The sequence below is a fragment of the Rhyacophila brunnea genome, unplaced genomic scaffold (genome assembly GCF_057557595.1).
Source record: "Rhyacophila brunnea isolate RB1 unplaced genomic scaffold, BYU_Rbru_1.0 scaffold_12, whole genome shotgun sequence".
Taxonomy (NCBI): Eukaryota; Metazoa; Arthropoda; class Insecta; order Trichoptera; family Rhyacophilidae; genus Rhyacophila; species Rhyacophila brunnea.
The window spans coordinates 5608689-5631802 of record NW_028232774.1 but is presented as its reverse complement, the minus strand read 5'-3'; the positions used below and the strand labels follow the sequence as shown (position 1 = coordinate 5631802).

General features: G+C 32.8%; 1 protein-coding gene across 6 annotated transcripts in view; it reads left to right on the top strand.

Annotated features, from left to right (window-relative positions):
- The window catches only part of Pepck2 (Phosphoenolpyruvate carboxykinase 2), an 80735-nt gene extending 57927 nt beyond the window's left edge, over positions 1-22808 (top strand). For 5 of the 6 annotated variants that reach the window (XM_085960681.1, XM_085960680.1, XM_085960683.1 and 2 more), the window contains exons 3-15: positions 17257-17386; positions 18092-18237; positions 18371-18549; positions 18717-18839; positions 19028-19166; positions 19276-19408; positions 19628-19741; positions 19900-19999; positions 20146-20347; positions 20581-20779; positions 21029-21184; positions 21387-21587; positions 21900-22808. In XM_085960681.1, the coding sequence (XP_085816807.1) occupies positions 17257-17386; positions 18092-18237; positions 18371-18549; positions 18717-18839; positions 19028-19166; positions 19276-19408; positions 19628-19741; positions 19900-19999; positions 20146-20347; positions 20581-20779; positions 21029-21184; positions 21387-21587; positions 21900-22007 (1930 nt within the window). In that variant the 3' untranslated portion in view covers positions 22008-22808. Of the gene's footprint in view, positions 1-14515; positions 14768-17256; positions 17387-18091; positions 18238-18370; positions 18550-18716; positions 18840-19027; positions 19167-19275; positions 19409-19627; positions 19742-19899; positions 20000-20145; positions 20348-20580; positions 20780-21028; positions 21185-21386; positions 21588-21899 lie in introns of those variants that run through there. The other variant, XM_085960679.1, reaches the window with a different exon arrangement.
- Positions 22809-23114: the final 306 nt, after the last annotated feature.

Genomic DNA, 23114 nt, shown 5'->3' with positions numbered 1-23114 from the left:
ATTATTAATAACAATAATATTATAATCCTTCCACTACAAGAATTCTGTTGTTAACTGCGTGATAAGATTGTTATCAAATTGTTTTCTTAGAAATGCAGTCTATTTACGAAAATATGACCATTTCAAAGATAAAAATCAATAGGTGTAAAAAAAATGAAAACTTCAATTGATTTGTATCAATTGACTAATTTGTACATCCGCAAGTTGTACCAATAATAATATTAATACGTTTTATAGTGTACCCAGTCCAGGGGTTATCAAAGTATGTGCCGCAGCGTCTCGGCTGTTGGACACCGCGGAATCATCATCATCATCAGCCTGAATCTATCCACTGCTGGATGAAGGCCTCTTCAAGCTGCTTCCACTTCACTCGGTCCTGTACATTGCATTGCCACGTACTTCCGCAGAACTTTATCATTTCATCGATCCAGCGGCCTCTAGGTCTACCTTGCGGACGTTTTGTACTTCTTGGATACCACTGGATGACTAGATTTGTCCAACGATTGTCTCTTCTTCGAGCTATGCGTCCAGCCCATCTCCATTTAAAGCTTTTAATAAACTCTATTACATCGCAAACCCTTGTCTGCTTTCTTATCCACTCATTTTCCGCGGAATATACCTACCAAATATTCACTGAAGAAAGAGTCATCGGATGGTAAAAATATTTTGAAATACTTAAAAGAACGAGTCGATTTCGGTTTTGGGGGCCGTGAACCGAAAAGTTTGGTAACGCCTGGCATAGTCTACTTAAATAACTATATAGCCTGCATAGCCCACTATAGTCGGGGCGTGGCAGGAAACTGTAAACATAGATAGTAGTGCTAGTTATTGTTCATACTCCGAATGCAATATGATTGGTGCACATTTAAATAAATCGTTATAATTTGAATGAAATATACCATCGAAAATCTTTATTTATTGCGAACAGGTTACCGCATTGTATTCGAAGATAAGTATAATATGGAAAATAAGTACCTATACGCGTATATGTACGCTTGGTACGCTCGACAGAACCTCCATTAAAGTACCTATCTAAGTTGTAAAAAGACTAAATAGTTTTCTTGATTTTGATACAATAACAGAAGAATAGTTTCAACCGACGATATCTGGTATGCTATTGTAAAATTTCCGCTGAGGTTTTCCACGGTTGGCCGGTCGACTCAAATAAGGCAACAAATCATATGGTTAGTTCTGTAATTTATTGTTCCCTAAAAATTTCTGTGTCACCATAACCTACGTGACGAACAGCACGTCAGATTGCTAACTGGAAGGTTGGTTGATCGAGCCCAACCGGCGGGGTTATGTTTTTCCACATTTTCGCGTTAAATGAACGACGATATTTTCACCAATATAACTGGAGATATAACTCAGTGTTGGTCGGCTGCAGATTAAAAGGTTGGTGGCTCGAGTATACTGTGGTGCAACCTTCCGAAGTTGACTGTGGCTTCACAACGCTTCACAAAGGAGCATTTTTTCGTTGTAAGCTTTTCAAGTCGGCTGTGACATTTTTCGTTGCACACAAACGGATTCAACCTACCGTGCGTAAAAAAATAGAAATTAAATATATATAATTCTATAACGACGTACATAGTCGATAGTATTAATTAGCAATAGTTAATTTATATTATAATATTGCCATTTCATTGTAAAATGCATGAACTGTGGAAAAAACCGACAGCGTTCGGCAAATTGAATGTTAGTCCGTTAATTTCACCCAATTACATTTTAATAAAGTAAATACGTGACATGTATTAGAAAAGCCCTATTTTTACAGTTAAATAATTACAAGATAAAAAGAACTTTTTATATACAACGTTTTTAAATTTTCTGTTGAATCATATAAACTTGACTTGACTAGCTTAAACGATCAAAAAAAAAATGTACTTGATAGAAATACTGAATAAATATACTGAAATGTCATTTTGACACTTCATATTGATTTCCATAGTAACGCACGTATATATTAATAATTTAGTTGCTAGGACCCACTTAGCAACCAATAATAGTTTTACTTTTTACGGATTTCTTCCGAAATAACTTTTCATACAAAACAGAATTAACTGAAAATGAATTCAATTCTACTTAAAGATGGCTAAAAGTATTAAAAAAATACATTGGCATCGTGTTCTGATATATTCTAAAAGTTTCAAATGTCTAGCTAGTCTGGAAGTTAGTTAAAAATCGATTGCAAGATTCGTACTGGACAAACAACCACCGGACAAATAAGAATACGAGCTAAGAAAAACGCTGTAATAAAAATATTGATACAGGGTCAAAAATAGAAGTCGTCCATATATGACGTCACGCCATAAGAAGGGGAGGGGTTCGACATAACTATATTATTTATGAATAAGGGCATAGGGGGTTGTAGAAAATGTGATACGACAAAACCAAAAAAATATAAACCCATTTTTTCTGTATATTAATTTGAGCTGGCGTTTACGTGGTAGAGTTTTTTTTGTTAATTCTACTTTAGTATTACATCGTATGCTATATGGCTTAACCGTCGGCCTATAGGGTCATGGGTCCCAGGTTGGAATCCTGGATCTGGCAAGTTGTTTTTCATTGTTTTTGTTTTTGTTTTTTATTGTTTTTCTATTCTATTCTATTCTGTTTGTCTATTGTTTTTCAATTTGCGTATGAATCAGAGTATGGACCTAATAGGTTGAGCAAGACGTGGCTGACATCCATTTCTCGTAAATCTGTTCATACAAAACCTCCACCAATCTGAGGAGGCCCATATGATCTTCTTAGGATCGGACATGGTCGGAAAATTACCAAGTAGAATAATTATCAAAAACAACTTTGTGTCAGCTACATATTTTTTTCTGAGAACATAATACTGAAATCGATCTTATGGAATGAGGGGGGTGTTAAAAAATGTGACGTAATATAAACAAGGGTGGTATCAGGGGTCAAAGCAACCGACAATCATCTGACATCATTTATGGACGACTCCATAGACGACAACCATTGAAATATTATATCTCGGAAAGTATAATAAGCGAGTTGTAGCTTTAACGGTATAATCAATTTAAGGAACTGTCATTTCCGATGATGTATATTATTTATTATCTTGACAAGCAATATTTAATATTCGATTGTTCTGTTTTCCGAAACAATAGAAAATGTAAGCCATTAAAGGTCTATCTATAAAATGATTGAAAATTCAAATAAACAGATAAGATAACAATATTTCGACGTAAAATGTGAAGAAAACAATCCCACAGGTAAAAACATGTCAATAATATTATTTTAATAAAAATCGACACACCTTTCCACGTCTGACGTCACAGATGCCGCTGATTTACGCAAGGATCAAAGTTTTCAATTGGATTATAAAACGTTAATACTAAATCAACAGAAGGTAGATTATCAAAGTTCGCCAGAGATACGCTGATAAGATAGCTATGTGTAGTTCGGATGGACGCAGAACTACATTTATTAGACTTTGAATTATTCAAACTCATCTACTTTTTACTTTGAAATTTAGAATTGAATTAAAAATATCACAACATGTGGATGTTATACTAAGTGTTCGACACTGATGCAATGGGAAACAATCATAATCATAATCTACATGACTAATTGCTTGTTCAAGTCCTAAAGTAACTACGTGTGTTTATTCGCGCTATCCATAATTGTATGCGACGCCCATATGTCCGTCGTCCAATCGGCGATGTCCAGTTGGAGGCGCCGAATCACCCAGGAGTCTCGTAGGTACTTTTATAGATGAATTCAACGAGAAATTATTTCTTTTTCAACTGTATATTTTGTAGTATTGATAACTAGTTCAGTTTTAGAAACATTTTTTTATTGTTATGGGGGTAGGTAGGAGGCTCCGCTTCAGGATGTGGGAGCCATGATGTACCCTACTTATATATACATGAGAGAGTTGATAAATTCAATAGGTGTCTGGTATCACACCATTAAAACGATATCAGCCAGAATATTCGTAGAATACCGAATCACACTGACAAATAAATTTTACTACAGTTTACAGATATACTTTAAATCGAGACATTTCTCAAGAAAAACTAAAAAAATACATAAAAACTCTGGAATAATTAAAAAAACATATATATAATATGCATTTATGTAACTTGTCCTAATTATCGCAGTGGTAATAAGTTTTTTTCAATAAGCCCATAAATAATAATATCAACGCAAACAATAAAATTGGTCGGCTACATATTGTGCAGGTATATCCTGTTCTCAATAACGTGACAAAAAATCGATACGTTTTTTTACAGATATTCTTATCGCCCAGTGTATAAAGTTTGCATATAATATTATAATAGGATGAAAAATGACAATATTTATATGCCCATGAAAAAAGGAAATTTTGAGCATCTGCAATGTTTTCCATTGTTGGTTGTCAATTACGTGTTTATATTAAAAGTTGTCCTATGATAATTTATTCCACATTCCACAATCTCTTCTTTTGGATCAACAAAACTATAAAAACTAGGAAAAATATGAAAACAATAATAACTAATATCTATCTTAAATTAATATTGGTACCTACATAAGGCTATTAACATTACGAAAATATTATTTATTATGCCGCTTTGTTTTTCTCTTTAGAATAATAATATGTTTGCTTTTATTTAAATGCATTTAAAAACAAACATATTTTTTGTTTATGGTAGACATTATCAACTGGGGGTAATCAGTAATCACTATGGTTTTATTATATACCCGCTAACAAAATAAAATATAAACATATAATATTGATAATATTATTGTGCATGCCTACAAGACAAATCTTACAGTTCCAATGACCGTTGCTAATAACGTTAATAAATCAAGTCAGGCACTTGTATTTGTAATTTTATGACACATTACAGCATCTTTTTATTTTAGTACTCTGTGATTATTTTTGATTTATCAAAAGAAACTGAGTTTGCTTATTGGACGATTCGTTGGACGTTATTGGAAGGAAGTTGATTCTTTGCGTAGGTACCTATTAGCAGGCAGGAATAATGGTATTTGTTTATTTAAAAAAAATACATTGTGGACATAAAAAATCTGGATTCAGGACGTTCACAGCATGACATTTTAAATGAAAAACAAAATGGTTCTAATCAAACAAGTTCAATAAAAATACATATTACTATGCAAATATTACCCTCACCAGAGAGAAGACAAAAAACACAAACACAGCATAGCACATCACTGAAAATGTACCTATATGACGTCTTTGGGGAGCGAATTGCACCCTTCGCTAATAAGCTTTACACGGGGAAACGGTTCTGACTCAAGGTCATGCCCTGATACCACTTTGGTAATCGACAGTTGTATATAAATTAAAATTCTTTAAGACGTCATGATTGGAAACCATACCTCGTGAGAGCAGGCAAAAATGTCTCAAGAGCAGAAGTGACCAAAAAGATTCAAGAGTGTGAAAAGCGAGCATGCTTTGTAGAAAGACATATTATACTGGGAGTTCCATTTCGAATATATTATATATTAATTCATTTTTTATTTTTAAGACAACGTGATGGGGTCGGGTTAACAAAACCTCGCAGGTCTACTATGTACAGCTTCTTGTTGCTTTTTGCTTAAACCACGGACATCCGCATTTTACTAGGTACACTCCGCACTCACCAGTCCACTTTTCCAATAAATACATCTCCGCAAGCTCTCGTCTTATTGGATCCGCCCCCCCCCCCCAGTCGCGACTGTAGGCACTTCGTGGCGCAGCATCAAATTTTGACTAGTTCATTTATCTAAGCAATAATATTTTCCCACACATATTTATTTACAAAATTAGCCGCTCATGTGACTTCATGATTCGCACAAAGGGAACGTTCGTGGCAATATATTTTTATTTAATGTACATAGAGATTTCACAAAAATATATCGGCTTTTCTGTGAAAATATCCACGAATAAAGTAGCTATTTTGTTATGCACAATTTTAGCGTGGTGTTGAAGAGTACTTTTTATGTTTTCCTGTGCACCTACTTACCAAATTATTTATTCAAGTGATAACACTGATAACATTTTGGCATAACAGTCCTTATCTGTAACTGAATTTGTGGAACTTGGGCTAAAAATAATTTTTATGACATGTAACTATGTACCAACGCTTCGATTTGGCATTGAGATTCGCAAAATGATATGGTAAGTAAATAATATAAAAAATAATGATATACCTACCTACCTACTTACTATGAATAATTGATAATAATAAAAAAATAGAAATAAAATTATGTTATTATTATTCATGTATTTAATAAAAATAAGGATAACTGGAACGAAGATGCTGGAGAAACCAATACAATAATTTTGTAATCAAAATTTTCAGTGAAAGGCTGATGATGCAACATTAATTATATGTTGGCATTTGTGTCTACGTTTTTAATTAATGCATTAATCTTTTGAAACTGAAGTTTTCTCTCTTTTGATTTTGATTGATTGATCCTTCCGGGGGTTTTCAGCATATTCCAGGCTTCACCCTCACATAAATAATCCATCCCTGTCTTGGCGGTGCTTAATTTTTTTTGACATTTCCTAAAACAATTTGGGTCGTTCATTGGTTGGTCTATTGGTATGCAGCCAATGAAATGTCGACTGATTCGTATGGAACAGTTTGCAGCCAATAAGGCTTTACATCGCTGCGCAAGTGATCCCAAAGTGACCATTTATGATTTTCGCTTGAAAAAATGTCTCTGAGACAGTGAAAATAATAATATTAAAACGTCGTTGTGGTACCTACTTACTTGGTCGTGAGCTTTTTGTCTTGTCGTCTAGAATTCTCTCGAAACGTCACAGACACGAGATTATTTGCGATTGACACAATATTACAATGCTTTTCTGATCAATTCGATTTTCATACATATTATGTACCTACATAAGTAAAATATTTAATTTTTAAAATGAATCTAAATATTTTTCTCAAGAATTCTGTCATTGTCGCAAAGCCATAAATGACCTCTAATTAATTAATAATATGAACTCATGGCAACAATGCTATAATTACATTTTTTCTGATTTATACGGGGTGTAAACGAGAACTCCATTGTTTGTAGCGTTGACCTGTGTGCCTGATTGTAAACATATCAGTTTATCACATAAGCATGAAACTCGATAGTTTTAAAAAGAAATATGACGCAGTAGAGCGACGCCGAGCGAGAGAAAACAATGCAATAAGCAGTCGGAAATAATAATGGTAACGATAATTAATTTTACCCCATGTAATTCGTGCGCAGTAGAAGAAATCGCAATCTGCACAATTTCAAGGTTAAGTTGTTCCACTCTCCCTTCCATCCCAGTGTTCAGAACTAACCTACCATTGGTAATACAAATTGTGAGGACAATAACTGTGATCTACTAAATCGCTTCGGACATTGTTGTATTCTATTTGCGTGTAGGTGAGCTTAGAATTTAGATGGACTTTTATAAATACTTCCTACTACTCTCTCTCTGAATTTTCATGAACTTTTTGTAGATATGATGTTTACTAACATTTCTTATTGTGAACATCTTGAATTTATTAAGTATTTGTAATGTTCACTATAAGTAAAATAAATAATTTTGTACCTTCTTTGTCCGGAAAATGGTTTGAAAGATGGCGACATTTATTGCGAATCGAGAGTTACAATTAATAACAACATTAAAAAGTTCATTCTCACACGAGGTAATTAATTTCGTTATCTCTTTTATTTTTTCGGATTCACATTATTTTATTTTATTCTGTTGTTTTTGTCGAGCTGTATCCGAGGATATGCGATTAATTTTCTAGAATAAATAATAAAAAAAATATCTTCAGAATGTGACATTGAGTGAACTTTAATCAAAATATTCTAGTCGGTCATGTGAAAAGAAATATATAATATTATATAAACATAATAAGTCACAATAATTCATAATAAAATTGAAGTACAGAGTCATGGATATAAATTTTTCGTTAAATCAATCCACAAGTTTATATAATATGTAATGTATCAATGTTAGAACCCGGTTGTAGATTATTGTAGTACATTATAATATTTAAATCTAATAATTAAGTAAGTATTTAAAAAAAAATCCGTAATATGGATTAAATAAATCTTCCTAGTACTTACCTATTTGTGTCTACCTCATGGCCCCCGCATCATGAACCAGGTCCCCATGCTATGATCTTTGGCGCCCCCCCTACATATCTCTAATGCCAGCGCTCCATTGGCGAGCCAAAAGTCCGAGGACAATAAATCGTCCGATTTGTCTATGCTCGGCTACTGATCAACGAACGAATAAAAAAGTCGAGCTGTCAAAAGTGAAAAGTTATGATTCTCGTAATGTCTTCCGATAATCCTATAATTTTGTGTTATTTATATGTAGACTTGCATAAAATAATATAGCAGTGAAAACAACACAAGTTTTACGATTTATTTTATGAATTTCATAAATACAAATAAAAAAATTAATTGTAAATCTCTCATTTTATAATGTGTAAATTAACAAATTAATCAATAAAAATGTTTAAAACAATTACAGATTTTTTTCCGGTCCGAATGATTGCGTATTAATAACAAATCGAATTCGCATAGTGATCGACTGACGAAGTCTGGCAAAAATATCAAACATGTTTGAAATCCAGCGAGCCTGGTCTGCGGATTAAAAAGTCTGCAGATCTGGGGTGCTCCACGCGAAAAAAAAGTCCGAAGACTGTAAATCGTCTGACTTGCGTGCCAATGGAGCGCTGGCATAAGGCGTAAAACCCACTTAACGCAGCAAGTGTGGCTCTCGCGCAAAATTTCACAAGTGGCGCGTAAATCAACGAAAATACAACGTAATCAAATACGCCAGCGCCCACTGGATTTGACGACGCATTATACGCGCCCGCCGCATGAATCATCGTTTTTTCGCGAATCACCGCTTCTCGGCGATACGAATGAAAGAAAATACAATGGAGTCCATTCATTGAACACAGCGAGCAAAATCACGCTCTGGACGGCGTCGTCGATCGACGGGCGAGAAGTCATTATTTAATAACAGAAAACTGATTGTTTAATTTTATTGCATGTCCTATATTTCACTGGTTGAATAATGTCGTCGTAAATATTAATTACAAGCCCCGAAATAATATAATATTTTTATTGCTTTGTTATGAGAGACGCTGTAATAATAATTATTTTGTGCTGCTTGGGCCGCTTATTACATAGGTGAAGAGTAATGCGCGGCAAGAGACGTGTGATTATGGTTATGAATAAACGCTTCATTCGCCGACTTCGCCAGCTCGACGCGTTCTATGGGCACTATCGCTAAGGATAAAGGCAGTGTGATGCTCTACAGTAGCGTTTTCCAAATGGTGTACGCGGTAAAATGAATGTGTATATTTGGTGTTTTTTGTTGTATATTTTAATACATCCATTTGAATTAGAGAGTAGTTGTTGAGTGTCGATACACAATTTAAAATTTTATCGTACAACCATATAATTTTAAGTAAGAACATTGCTGAAGGCGACTTTTTTTACTATTAAAGAAAATTTGTGTTGTGTGTTTATCTCACTTATCTGGTCGACTGGCCTCGCCGGGCCCCTCCTGATCCCGGGCCCCAGGCTAGAGCCCTGTCAGCCATGGTCTACCAATTCGTCGTCCTCAAGGAACTCAGTATTAATTTGTTCCGTGGTCGTCCTATTCGACGCTCAGTCACGGCACCTTACGAAGACTCCAATACTGAGCAATACTGAACAATCCAATACTGAGCTTCGGCAACATATGCCTGTAGTAGCAAATACTGGGTATGCGATGGTATAACTTGAGGAGTAATAAGAATATAAGCGAGGACCACGCAGCCTCTGATCACGCTGACAGTAAAGAAGCGACGTTGGACTTGGTTCAGATACGTGCTACGGCTGCTACGGATACCTCAAGAGAATTTAATTTAAAACTGGCCTGTTTGTTCTTCAAGTCAACTGAATGCCGTGGTATACGGCCGCTAAATGCTCCACCCTTCATGGTCCTCTGTTTCTCTCAGGATAGTTTGCAGAGTGCAGTCCTTTAGTTGGTCGCTCCAGCGTGCCGACGTAAAGCTTTCGTCTTCCCTGAAGGTTATCTAGTCTGCAAAACTCCAAAAGATAACCAGTCCATTGTCTTTGGATGATTGACTGATTCGTCCTGTGCACATTGTCATTTGGAATGTTTTGATTTGCATATTGGGTAAAGCCCGATTTCAATTTAGTAAAATAATAAAATAAAATGAAAAAATAAACCCTTTTATAGGTATAGGTATGATTTAAACAATTCAGTGGCAGGTACTAGATTGCATTTTCAGAATATTTTGCCTGCGCACTTAGTTAGGGCTCATATTATATATTATTAGATTAGTATTACTTAGCAAAAAAACATACATGTTGTATTGTTATCTAATCTCTATAGTGTGTAAAGCTGTTATTATTATTGACTGTATTAAAGCCGCAAATGGTTTCGGTTAGAAGAACCTTTAAAATAGTAAGGTAAAAATTTAATTAGGGTAGCCTCAGAAACAAATGTATTTATTAGAAAGAATTTTTCGAGATTTTTTAATGTGTTTCCGATATTATTATTTTTTTAAATTACTTAACGCATTTTCACTTTTTTAAGATGCTAATCGTTTTTATACATCAAATTATAGTACACTTCCTCATTAATATGAAATTCTTATATTTAATGACATATCTGCATGATAACGCCGAGAAGAAAACAATTGAACTACCTATGACCATAATAAAAAAAACGTGTTCCGTCACTTCATTAGTATACAATTGACTGGTCGGACAAACTTTCCAGAAAAATAACATCAGATATCATTTTGTGGATTTAAATTAAATAAATATAAATTTACTCAACTAGCAACAGCGATAATTTATTTAACACACTGTGTTTTTTTTATTCGCGTGATGATGTTTTTTTGTATTATTTATTCAGCAGGAGTTTGGTTGACGACTGAGAAGGCTCGCCTTTGCAAACACATTTCTTATTCCACATCACAAATATTGTTCACACTGTGAACAAAAAATAACAAACATGCACGGCGACAAAGTTATTGACGATAAATTAATTCAACTTTGATTCGTCTTTAAATGTCAGAAGTGAATAAGACAGTGCGTAGATAAATGGGTCTTCAAACTCGAGTTAAAAATATAATGCACATAATACACACAACGCTCGATATTATTTTTGAGATATGATATTATACGCTATGATTTATTATTAGCTCTTATTAGTATCTAGTAAAATATAATATTATTATATAGTTAACGTTTTGACATTATTTAGTTATATATATATAATGTTATATATATTAGTTTCCCAGTGATTCCAAACCGTGACGTAGGTATATGCGGAACACTGGATTTTTAAAAGCTCACGTCTGTGAGGAATGAAAAGCTTAACTTCTTACTTTCCTTCCTAATAATATTTAGTAGATACTTACTGGTTTTGAATTAAAAAAAACTAATTAATTGTTTGTAAGAAAACATTTTTAAGCTCCCTAATTACAGCACTATCCTATAAAACAGGCATTTTATTTCCGTGCTGCTGGAAATATGGGAAAAAATCATGTCAGTTTTCTACAGTGCAACAAATGATAATAACATCCTTATTATTGGCGTTGATGCTTTTGAAACTGTGGATTCATTTGTTTATCTAGTGTCCCTTGTCACAAACACTAATAACTAATAACACAAGCGAATGAATAAATCGCCGATTCAACCTCGCCAACAGGTGCTATTTTGGTCTTCCGAAATTCAAACATTCATTCATTCATACATTCAAAAACAAAATTCTGAAAAGTAAGGCACTCTCTAGAAAAACCAAAACGACCCTATATAAAGCTCTCCTGAGTCCAGTATTAATGTATGGATCAGAATGCTGGGTATCTTTGAAAGGAAAAGAGAGAGTAGGTACTGGCAGAATATTCATTTCCAGTAGAATATCTGAGCATTTAGGGGAAAAAAGTTAGAAGAAAAGCTCTTGATTATTGACTGATTTTTTCTTTTAGAGAAAACCGTTCGGGCGTAAAGAAAATTTTAAAGAAACTCTTGATCTGAAAATTAAATTAGTTTGGGGGGGGGGGAGAGAGCTAAAAATGCTATTTCATTTTTTTTAAATGACCTTGGCACGCCACCCATTATTATACTTACCTAATGTTTTTTTAGTTAAAAAAACATGCAAAAAAATCATTTACCAACCTAGTTAAGAATATATATTTCCCCTTGAGGAAAATGCCCGAAAATTTTTCATTATCTAAACACAAGCACGAAGATGTAAAACATAAATAAAATATTTTTAACGATTATTATTTTATTACATATTATCTACTTATTAGAATGACATCTTATCTATTTTTAAATTATACAAAATCTTATTTTTATCTACACTACATAAGTTATTATGGACAAGTTTTTGGTCATATGTTTATTATTAGCATTTCAATTAATATTAAGATGCCAACGATATAAAATACAAGTTTAAAGCGTTCACAACAAAAAGTACAAAGAAAAAAGTATTAGTTTATTAGTTTATTATGCGTATAGCGACATTTACTTGTTTAGTATGTCAATAGTCGGCTGGCAACAGTCGGGGGCTTGGCCAAACATATAAAAAATAATCAAAACATGTCGCTACGGCGGGACGTTGAAATACTTCGTATCTGACGAAAGGCAGCTGTAAATGAGCGCGTCATAATAATCCACGCGGTAATGTTGAATCGATGTCGAAGGCTTTTAAGGGTTACTTCAAGGTCCTTTCTATCGCTGCGCAATGTCAGTAGTTAATTAATTTATATTATACCCATAGAAAATATACAGATTTTGTATTTATAAGGAGGAATTAAAGGAGGAAATATAAGGATTTAAAAACAAATTATAAGAATATGAAAGTATTAGAACCTATTTTTTGGTATTGTTCTCATACAACAAAAAAAAAAATACTTCATCGTATTCACTATACAAAATAATTATTTAAAAAGATTCGGGTTCCTTTATTTTAACAAATTTAAAATTTAACAACAGATCAGGGTTAAAAATGTTTCTTTAAATTTAACCATGTAAATCAGTTCCTATATTGGTTTTATCTATCCCGATACAATACGATATAATTTGTATTATTTTATTGTTTAGGTACAATGGCTTTTCACAAAGTTCTATTATAATATCAGTAATATTTTTGTGTAGTCTAACTTTCTAACAAGCTTTTTTGGTACTGTTCGGTTAAAGCGGATACAGCGGAAAACGCATTTTGAAAATAACCGATAAACTGGATTATTTGTTAGTTTAGGTTAGGTTAGGTTGGGTTAGGCTAGGTTAGGTTAGGTTTGGTTAGGTTAACCTAACAAATAATCCAGTTTATCGGCTATTTTCAAAATGCGTTTTCCGCTGTATCCGCTTTAACCGAACAGTACCGTTTTTTTTGTCATTAACGTTAAGATGGAAAGACACAATAATTGAACTAGACATTAATAGTTCACTGCTGACCAGATAATTATTAATTAATTACCACATTTAAATATCATGCTAATTATATCTAATGTCCAACTAATGGTTACGTGCCTAGCACTGAAAGACTTAAGGTGACGCATCAGTGAAACGCCAAATAATTTCCAACTGTAGGCGCGACGAAATTTTGGACTCGCTGCCATTCACTGAGAGAATCTCGAGCCAGAAGCACGTCACTTTGCTGCGTGATGGCGACGGGTAAATTAATTCTAAAATCGTGTAAAGATGACTAAAAACGTTACCCATTTACTTTAAAAAGAAAACATGTCAATGAATATATTATTATTGTTACTAATAGAACAATAAACAGAACATAAAATGAACGTATGTTGGATTTATATGAAAAATAATATTTCGTTTGACAGGTGTCATTTGCACCCGCGACCCGCAGTCCGCGCATCGCCTAGCAACGATCTTTTTAGACCGTGCCTCTACTAATGCATGGCCTTAATAGTAGTACTTGCTTATCTATTTAATTGCAAATAAGTTTCAATACTCTTACTTTTTGGATAGGTATTGTAGTTTATTATCAGGACGAGAAAATAGGAAATATGAAAATTGTCACTAAATACCTAAGATTAGTTTATTTATCCGAATAATGGATACTGTGTAAGTGTAATAATGTTTATTATCTCATGCTTTCAAACGATTCCGAGTTGTATGATTATAATCGTAAGTATTATGTTGTCAGTCATTCATAAAATTAGGTTCTACGTCGTTTTTTTTTTTTTTAAATTTGGGTTTTCACTGCTCTTGTAGATACCTAGCTTACTGTATTTTTTTTCAATTAATCAATCAAATGTGACAAGATCAAAGTGCCAACTCCGTTATCTCTCTGTCGACATACGAGGTATTTCACCGAAAGTCCTGCGACTGATACGCGCGCGCAGCCATAAACAGATTGCAAGGCAAAGTTTGGATTACATCAGCAAAAGCCGTTTGAGCGAATAAATGCGGCAGTATTTCTAACACACCTCCAAGATAAAGCGATTTGATTGGTTCACATCTGGGGGCCAGACGAGTATAAAAACGATGCGAAGTATTAAACTTTTCATTCAAACGTCAATCGTCTACAAGTGAATATTATATTAATTTATAATTTCTTTAAACTATACAAACTTATTAGATGGAAAATATCATTTTCAAATATTTATCCGAGTTTTTGTCATACCGTAGTGCTTCATCGGTATTTTCTTGTTATTGTTTCACTGAGAAATTGTAATTTTTTTTTGTGTTGTATTTGAATACTTATTTGAAATATATTCAAAATGCCTGAAGCCATGGAAATATACACCAGACTGCCGTAAGTTGCTTATTAATCCCTAAAGTTTTATTAAATCAGTGTTTTTACTTTTCTAAATATACCTAGGTTTAAATTCCTGCGCCTTTTAATTAGGTATTTGTAAAAAATAAATATCACGTGTTTTAATCAATTTAATAATTTAATTGAATAAAATATACTTAATGGTACAACTTGCCACTGTTCATACAAAATTATATCTTACATTTATACTTTTTTTAAGAAACCTTGTAAGAGACATGGTGTGTCAGTATTTTTTCAATTCGAATAGGCAGTTAGGTTTAGAATTTATTTATCTAATAAATTTTTATTAACGATGTAAAAACCTAAACTCAATTCGCAACCCAAAAAAACGCTGGGATGTAAATACCCATATTATACCTACGTTTGAGGTAAAACATTTGCGTTTATGGTATTATTTTTTAAAAATATAATCATTCAAAACATCGTAGAAAAGTTTATTCTATTATTGTGAAAACTCTTTGATAATATTGCATTTTAAAAATACATAGGTATATTAATAACAATTTTAGTTAATCTTTGATCATTTGAGAAATAATCCTAGTAGGTACCTAGTTGGTATAGTATTTTCAACCTTATCAAGTTTCATATATATGCGTTATCTTTAAGACGTTTTTATTGTAATTTTAATCTATGTTTTAATATGACTTTTTTCTATCATAAGAAATTCTAAGAATCATTATTGTAACAATAGACTGTTTCATATACGCGTAGACTAGTCACATTACAAGAAGCTTCTGATCGCATGTGAATATAATTATTATAATATTATTATATCGTAAGGGTGGTAAAATAATCAATATCTAATTATAATACAATTTGAGACACTGCTATATTGAATATTAATAAGACGGCCGCAGCAGTAATTTATGTAAAAGCACATTGACTGCAAAATAAAGGCTAGACTGTAGTTTTAAATTGGTGAAGCTTTTTTGCGTTACTTCCAAGAATGTGCGCGAGCTTTACCTGTCGAGAGCTTTTGTTTTTGACGAATGCCTGCACGATACCCAACGTACCTGTAGATAGGCGCTACACCGAAGCTTCGAACTCCATTTAAATAATTATTGTTCTACCTCAATGTAATAAATAATAGTGCATAAAGCTATAATACGTACATATTATATTGTTAAAGTCTACTTTCATCAACGATTTATTTAGATTTTAGACCCATAGATGTGTTAAATAAAGAGAGGTGCAAGAAATCGGCTTTCTCATACAACTGAATGAAGCAACCTAACAATAGCCGACAACTTACGAGAAATAGCGACGCGATAAAAAAAATGTAGGGCATCACAGATGATTTACTTCGCACATTCGTCATTACAACGTACCTATATAATTAATAATGTTAACGTTAATTTTGCCGCGAATTGATTTACCAGCCTCACCTCACTATACTATACTTTTTTTTATATAATCTGCCTGCTTCACCATACTTTCATATAACCTGCCGCCCCTTGTTTTAAACCTATGAAAATTTCTTTCCTTGTTTAGTACAAGTTTAAATGTTTTTTGGCAAATTAATATAAGTAGGTATAACATAATATTCTATACAAAAATGCAACCAAATTCTCGATAGTAGATATCGTAAGACAGTGGATTGTTTTGTGTAATATTATAAAAGTTTAATATTTCGAATTTAAAAAGTGAAATATTAATATGATTATGATATTAATGGCCTATAGCGTCGTGGGTCCCAGGTACGATAATCGATTCTGTGGAGGCCCATATCGTCACCGTTCAGGCAAAAGTCACCAACCCAAAAAACATAATTTTGAGATATTGTAATTTGAAAGTTTGGAGATGAAGGAAATATCAGATTTTACTGTTTTTAAGGTTTTATCTACATTACATAGTTTTTTCATGTCTTCTTAATAAGTTATTTAGGTTACTTTTACGTGTTGATGCTAATTAATACATCTGGAAAGATTTGAAAGAGGTAAGATGGCTAAAATGTGGTTTGGTGACTTTTGCTTGTTAATAATCTGAACCAAAGCGATCTTATTATGACAAGCTAAAGTAACTATTTCTGTGTAGTTATTGTTGCCTGTGTCAGACAAGTATTAGAAATTTTCAAATGACAAATCAGTAAGTCACCATACATAGTTTAGTGACTTTGCTTCTATGTTTATAACTAAGGATTTATTTTTTATAGTGTCAATAATGTCTATCCGCTTATAATGACTTATGCTTGTTAAGATTTTATCGAAAGCCATTCAGTGAAAATCAAATAATTCGGATTTAAGCAACATTTTACTAAATAATGTACCATGGTGACTTTTGCATCTTAAGGACCATAATTTTACGTTTCGGGTGACATACTCAACTCAAAACTGCCTTTTTGAGGGTTGGTGACTTTTGCCTGAACGGTGACGATATGATCTTATTAGTATCGGACATGGTAGGAAAAAAATAATTATTATTATGTGTATGAAAGCCTGTGTGTAAGATGGGTTATCTTTTGTTTTCAGGTGCAAGGGATCAGCTGTCCCATTGCAGTGTGGAAAGGCGGCGCTCAACCCCAAATCTTGCATCCCGTTGGTGGCAAACTCACCCCAATTCAGAGGTGTCTACACGACTATCGCATCCCTTCCTCCGAAGGTAGGCTAATATTCTTAATTACGAGTTTTTCTTTACCGTTCCGTTAGTATTAATTATTCATAGTACCTAAATACATTATTAATTGTCCTCGGAAACGCAATATTATTAATTTATTATTCATGTAGGTACACAAAGTCTTCGTGAATCGTTGCACTGATTATGATACTACATTTCTCATTATTACTAGACATATAAAATATACTTGTGTCTAGACTAATTACGGCTATAAATAATTTTATAATAATATTTATTTTTTGTTTATTTTTATTATTATAAATAAAATGCAATTAGGTTTAATTAAAATTCTTCTATCCATTGTTTGATAGTGGCAACGTCTATTTAGAAACTAATTAGAATCTTATATGACTGCCAAAATTTAAATTAAAAATATAATAAATGTCGATAATAATGTAGTATGTTAATTATCTAATTAAAATAATGTCCATTTACAATAAATCATTAGCGACACTCTGTCTTGTAGGTAATGTTTGATGAAAGTAATACTATCTACCTACTCAACTAAATATATTTTTAACAAACCATTTCTTTTATTCAAAGAATAATTCACAAGGTTTTGAGAATGTAACATTCCATATATTGAATATTTCATATAGTTTTCAAGTTATGTAAGTATGTTAAATATATTTCTTTTACAAAATGACAAAATGTAGATGGTGTAGTTTATCAGCTGATTTGTTTTCTTAGGTGAAGTCTTACGTGGAAGAAAGTGTGGCTCTCTGCAGGCCAGAGAAGGTACACATTTGTGATGGAAGTGCTGCCGAAGGCGTTTCCTTGTTGAAGCTCATGCAAGCCAATGGAACTATCTCAAAGCTTAACAAATATGACAATTGGTGAGTACCTAATTAATTCCTCTTATACAATGGCATAATATATATTTAAAAAAAAAAAACCAATGAATACTTGTATAAAAATACCCAACTAATTATAATATTACTAATAGGTTATTGTTTTGTTTACTTGTAGTTGGCTGGCCAGAACCAACCCTTCTGATGTCGCAAGAGTTGAAAGCAAGACTTTCATTTGCTCTCCTCACCAGCGCGATGTTGCCACTCGTCCCCCAGGAGTTAGCACTCTCGGAAACTGGATCAGCCCACCTGACTATTCCACCGCTATTGCTGAAAGATTCCCAGGATGCATGCAAGGTTTGTAATTTACTCATAATATTATAATATACTTACACAATATTACTTTTCAACATTGTAAATAATACCTTCGTTAGAGTTTTCATTTGTTTTGACATATACATGCATACCTAAATTGGGATACCAAAATTACCCAACTAACGAATACTATTTTTTTTTATTTACAGGACGCACAATGTATGTTATTCCATTTTCAATGGGACCAATCGGCTCCAACCTCTCCAAGATTGGAATCGAGTTGACTGACTCTGCCTACGTTGTATATTCCATGACCATCATGACAAGAGTTGGTAAGTCAAATATACGTCTTTTAAAAACTACTTAATTATTAGTGAGTTAGTGAATTTACTCTTTTGTCCAAATGATGCATTTTTGTTTATGAAAGTAGTAACTTTAAAATCTTTCGATTGGTAGCTAACTTATTGTAATAATATTATTATATGGCAATGATTATAACCCAAATTATATTGTTTCACAGGATCCAAAGTGTTGGACATCCTGAAAAAGGACGATGGTGACTTTGTGAAGTGCCTTCATTCCGTTGGAACTCCTTCAAATGGAATCCACGCAATGCCAAACTGGCCATGTGACCCAGCCAGAACTATCATTCTTCACAAGTAAGTTGAAAACAAAACTCACCATATCTTGTTAAATTTACACCAATATAATAATATAGTTTCATTTATAGTGATGCTTTATTAATTTCATTTATTTGTTTTTCTCTAGGCCAGAAAACAACGAGATTGTTTCGTATGGTAGTGGTTACGGTGGAAACTCACTTCTTGGAAAGAAATGCTTCGCTTTAAGAATCGGTTCCACCATCGCTAAAAGAGAAGGATGGTTAGCTGAACATATGCTGGTGAGTTCAAATTCTATTCTGCCACACTTGATTAATTTGAATTATACTATTAGGTATAATAAATCAGGTCAAATAGAGACAAATGTACATAAATCGTACCGATCTATGAGTGTGTTATTATTTGTTTATCTATTTATAAACGGTGAATCCACATTTGATAGATTATTTTAAACATATCCTGTTGAATTTGTATTGATTCATTTTATTATTCGTCAACAGATTATGGGTATCACAGATCCATCCGGCCGCAAGAGATACGTTGCAGCGGCTTTCCCATCTGCATGCGGAAAAACCAACCTGGCTATGATGATGCCAACTCTTCCTGGATACAAGGTAAACATCACTGCAGATAATTAATTGTATTATTCATCCTGAACCCCAATTATGTAGTATCTGATTGACACCTACTCAGCTAAAACAATGTCATCAAATTTATGAATTTTATTTTATGTGTTTTACATTTTTTTAGTAATGTTTATATTATTTCTCAGGTGGAGTGTGTTGGCGATGATATTGCTTGGATGAAATTTGATAACAACGGCCAATTGAGGGCGATCAATCCGGAAAATGGCTTCTTTGGAGTAGCCCCTGGTAATTACACATTCTTGTACTTTGACATGTGCCTATCTATTTTTAACATAAATTATTTTGACAATAGATACCATTAAAAAATCTTGTGGTGATTATCTATTTAAGTATCTGATTTTTGATTTATCAATGTCTATTTTTAATTTTAGGCACATCCATGGATACAAATCCAAACGCAATGAAGACAATCTTCAAGAATACAGTCTTCACGAATGTGGCTGAAACCAGTGACGGTGGAGTGTACTGGGAGGGTATGGGGCCGCTACCAAAGAATGAACAGCTCACCGACTGGCTCGGAAATTCATGGACTGAAGAGACGGCAAAGAAACCTGCTGCCCATCCCAATTCAAGGTAATTTAATTTTTACTTTAGCTTATTGCTATTAGAAGATTCTACTGAATATTCAAATTTACTTGTTTTATTACCTTAAAAAATTTCATTTTCATATTGACTGCAGAAATAATCTTAAATTGAATTGTTAAACAAATAAATATTCACTAAAAAGAGTATTGCCAATCTATAAGCAGGTACATACTATGAAAATATAATAATAATAATAAACTATTTTTCTCTCTTTTCCGCAGATTCTGTTCCCCCGCTTCTCAATGCCCCACCATTGACCCGCAATGGGAAAGCTCCGAAGGTGTTCCTATTTCTGCAATCCTGCTCGGAGGTAGGCGTCCGTCGGGAGTGCCCCTCGTCTTCCAGGCTCGAGATTGGAGTCACGGCGTATTCCTTGGAGCCGCCATGAGATCCGAAGCAACCGCTGCGGCGGAATTCAGTGTAAGCACCTACTATCTTTTAATAATACTATATATTATAACGCCATAACAATGGTTGAATATCTAATTAAACAATATATTGATAATAAAGAGTTTAAATTAAATTAATTATGACGCTTCTACCGATGATTTAAAGCATATTCATGATGATGTTACCTTCTAATTACAATGGATTAAAATCAATTGTTAGTCAAATCAAAGTATCTGAATTTTAAATCCAATGACTAATAATTGTTTTTTTAATCAACAGGGCAAAATGATAATGCACGATCCCTTCGCAATGAGGCCGTTCTTCGGTTACAACTTTGGACAGTACCTCTCACATTGGCTGTCGATGGCTGATAGGACAACTCCTGAAAAACTCCCTAAGATTTTCCACGTCAACTGGTTCAGGAAAAGCAATGAAGTAAGTAAAACACCTTGCAAATTCACAAGCAAAAAAATATCTAAAATACTATTGAATTCTATTATTCGAAAATCTTTCACTCTAAAATTCCTTTCTGTTCCACTGTATTTGGACCAATATACCATATTGATCAAAATATTATCTGTTATACAAACATCAATCATTGTTCTACGTTATATTAATTTGATATTCTGTTTATCAGGGTAAATTCCTCTGGCCCGGTTTCGGTGACAACTGCCGTGTTCTGGATTGGGTGCTAAAACGTTGCGATGAGGAGCCATGCTATGTGGACAGCCCCATCGGTCTTCTGCCAACAATGGATTCCCTCAACCTCGAAGGACTCAGTGAAAAGATTAACACTGAAGAACTCTTCGACGTACCACGAGATTTCTGGTTCGATGAGGTGAGCCATGATTTTATTTATTTGTTTCTTCATTAAACTTTTCACTCTCCATCAATATATTTCGACTATTATAATATTATAGACTACTTCTAAAACGATTTTGTTAATATTATTTATAGATTTACAAATTGTATGTTTGTTTATAATATAAAAATTATAATAAGCTTCAATAAACATTATAATATTATCTTGCATTAAGCTAAACAATATTGGTTGATTCAAAATAATTTATTTGGATGAGTTTATGAATTGATATTTTTCATTATATCTTGACTGAATTTTAAATTAATTGCTCTCTTTTTTTGTTTACAGGCTGACGCGATAGAAAAATATTTCATCGAACAAGTCGGGGATGATCTGCCCATGCAAATACACCAAGAGCTTCAATCCCTGCGTCAAAGACTCCAAGATAATAATTAGATTATAATATAGTATTACCGTTGATAGATAGCTATCTCATTGCTACTACTTCAATAATTTTAATTAGGTTTAAGACCAAAACGATAGATGTCATCGCTGTTTTCAATGACAGTGAAAAAAAAGACAGAATTTTCCAATCAAATAAAATCCTGCAGGCGGGATATATAATTTGTATTATTGACAACACTAAAGCAGCTGTGTAAACTTATTTTGTATTATGTATATAGGTAATTTAATGCATTTTAATGAACTGACTGTTACTAGTTGTAAGTGTAAAAATTATTGAGTATTTAATATTAGATTAGCTGGTAAGGTTATCAAATTTAATACAAATGATATTTACTTGAAATGATAACATTAACTTATTTTTTTATCAATGCATTTAAACAAAACATGGTATTTTTTGATACCGTAAAAATTATTTCATGAAATGTTGGCGTGAAAATCTCATGGGAGGGTATTTCTAAAGAATATTTTTGTACATTTCTTTCTAATAAAATGATTTCAAATGAAACATTAAATTTGATTAATATTTTTATATTACAAAATCACAGTTAATTTATTTATGAACATTGTTTTTCTAATTATTGAGAAATTTATTGTTTCACAACCTAGAGAATACTCTATGTAATATTTGCGAAATTACAGTTGATGTAATGCCGCGTGTAAAAAAATGATATTCTAATATTTAAGAGAATGAAAGAGAAAGGTGCTTGATCATTTATATTATTATTTAAAAGATATTGATGTTTACATCTATTATAAATGACAAAAATAAAAAAATCTACAAATTTAATAAAACTTTTATTTAAACAAATTGCTAAACCTGGATCGATCCTTCAAAAAAAAACTCAAGCACAATTCAATCATAACGAAGATTTTTGAAGAGAACCTTTTTTTAAGCTAAAACAAACTTAATATATTAACGAGTTAAAATGAGTTTTTCAATGTACTTATATACTTTAATAATATTGACATTAATATGTCCATATAACAGTGCCGAAAGGTGGAGGTAGGCTGTTAACATCCGATATAAATATATTACACACTAAACTTTGTCAGTCATACTTATTTGTTTTCATTGAACTAAGAATACAAATTGTAGAT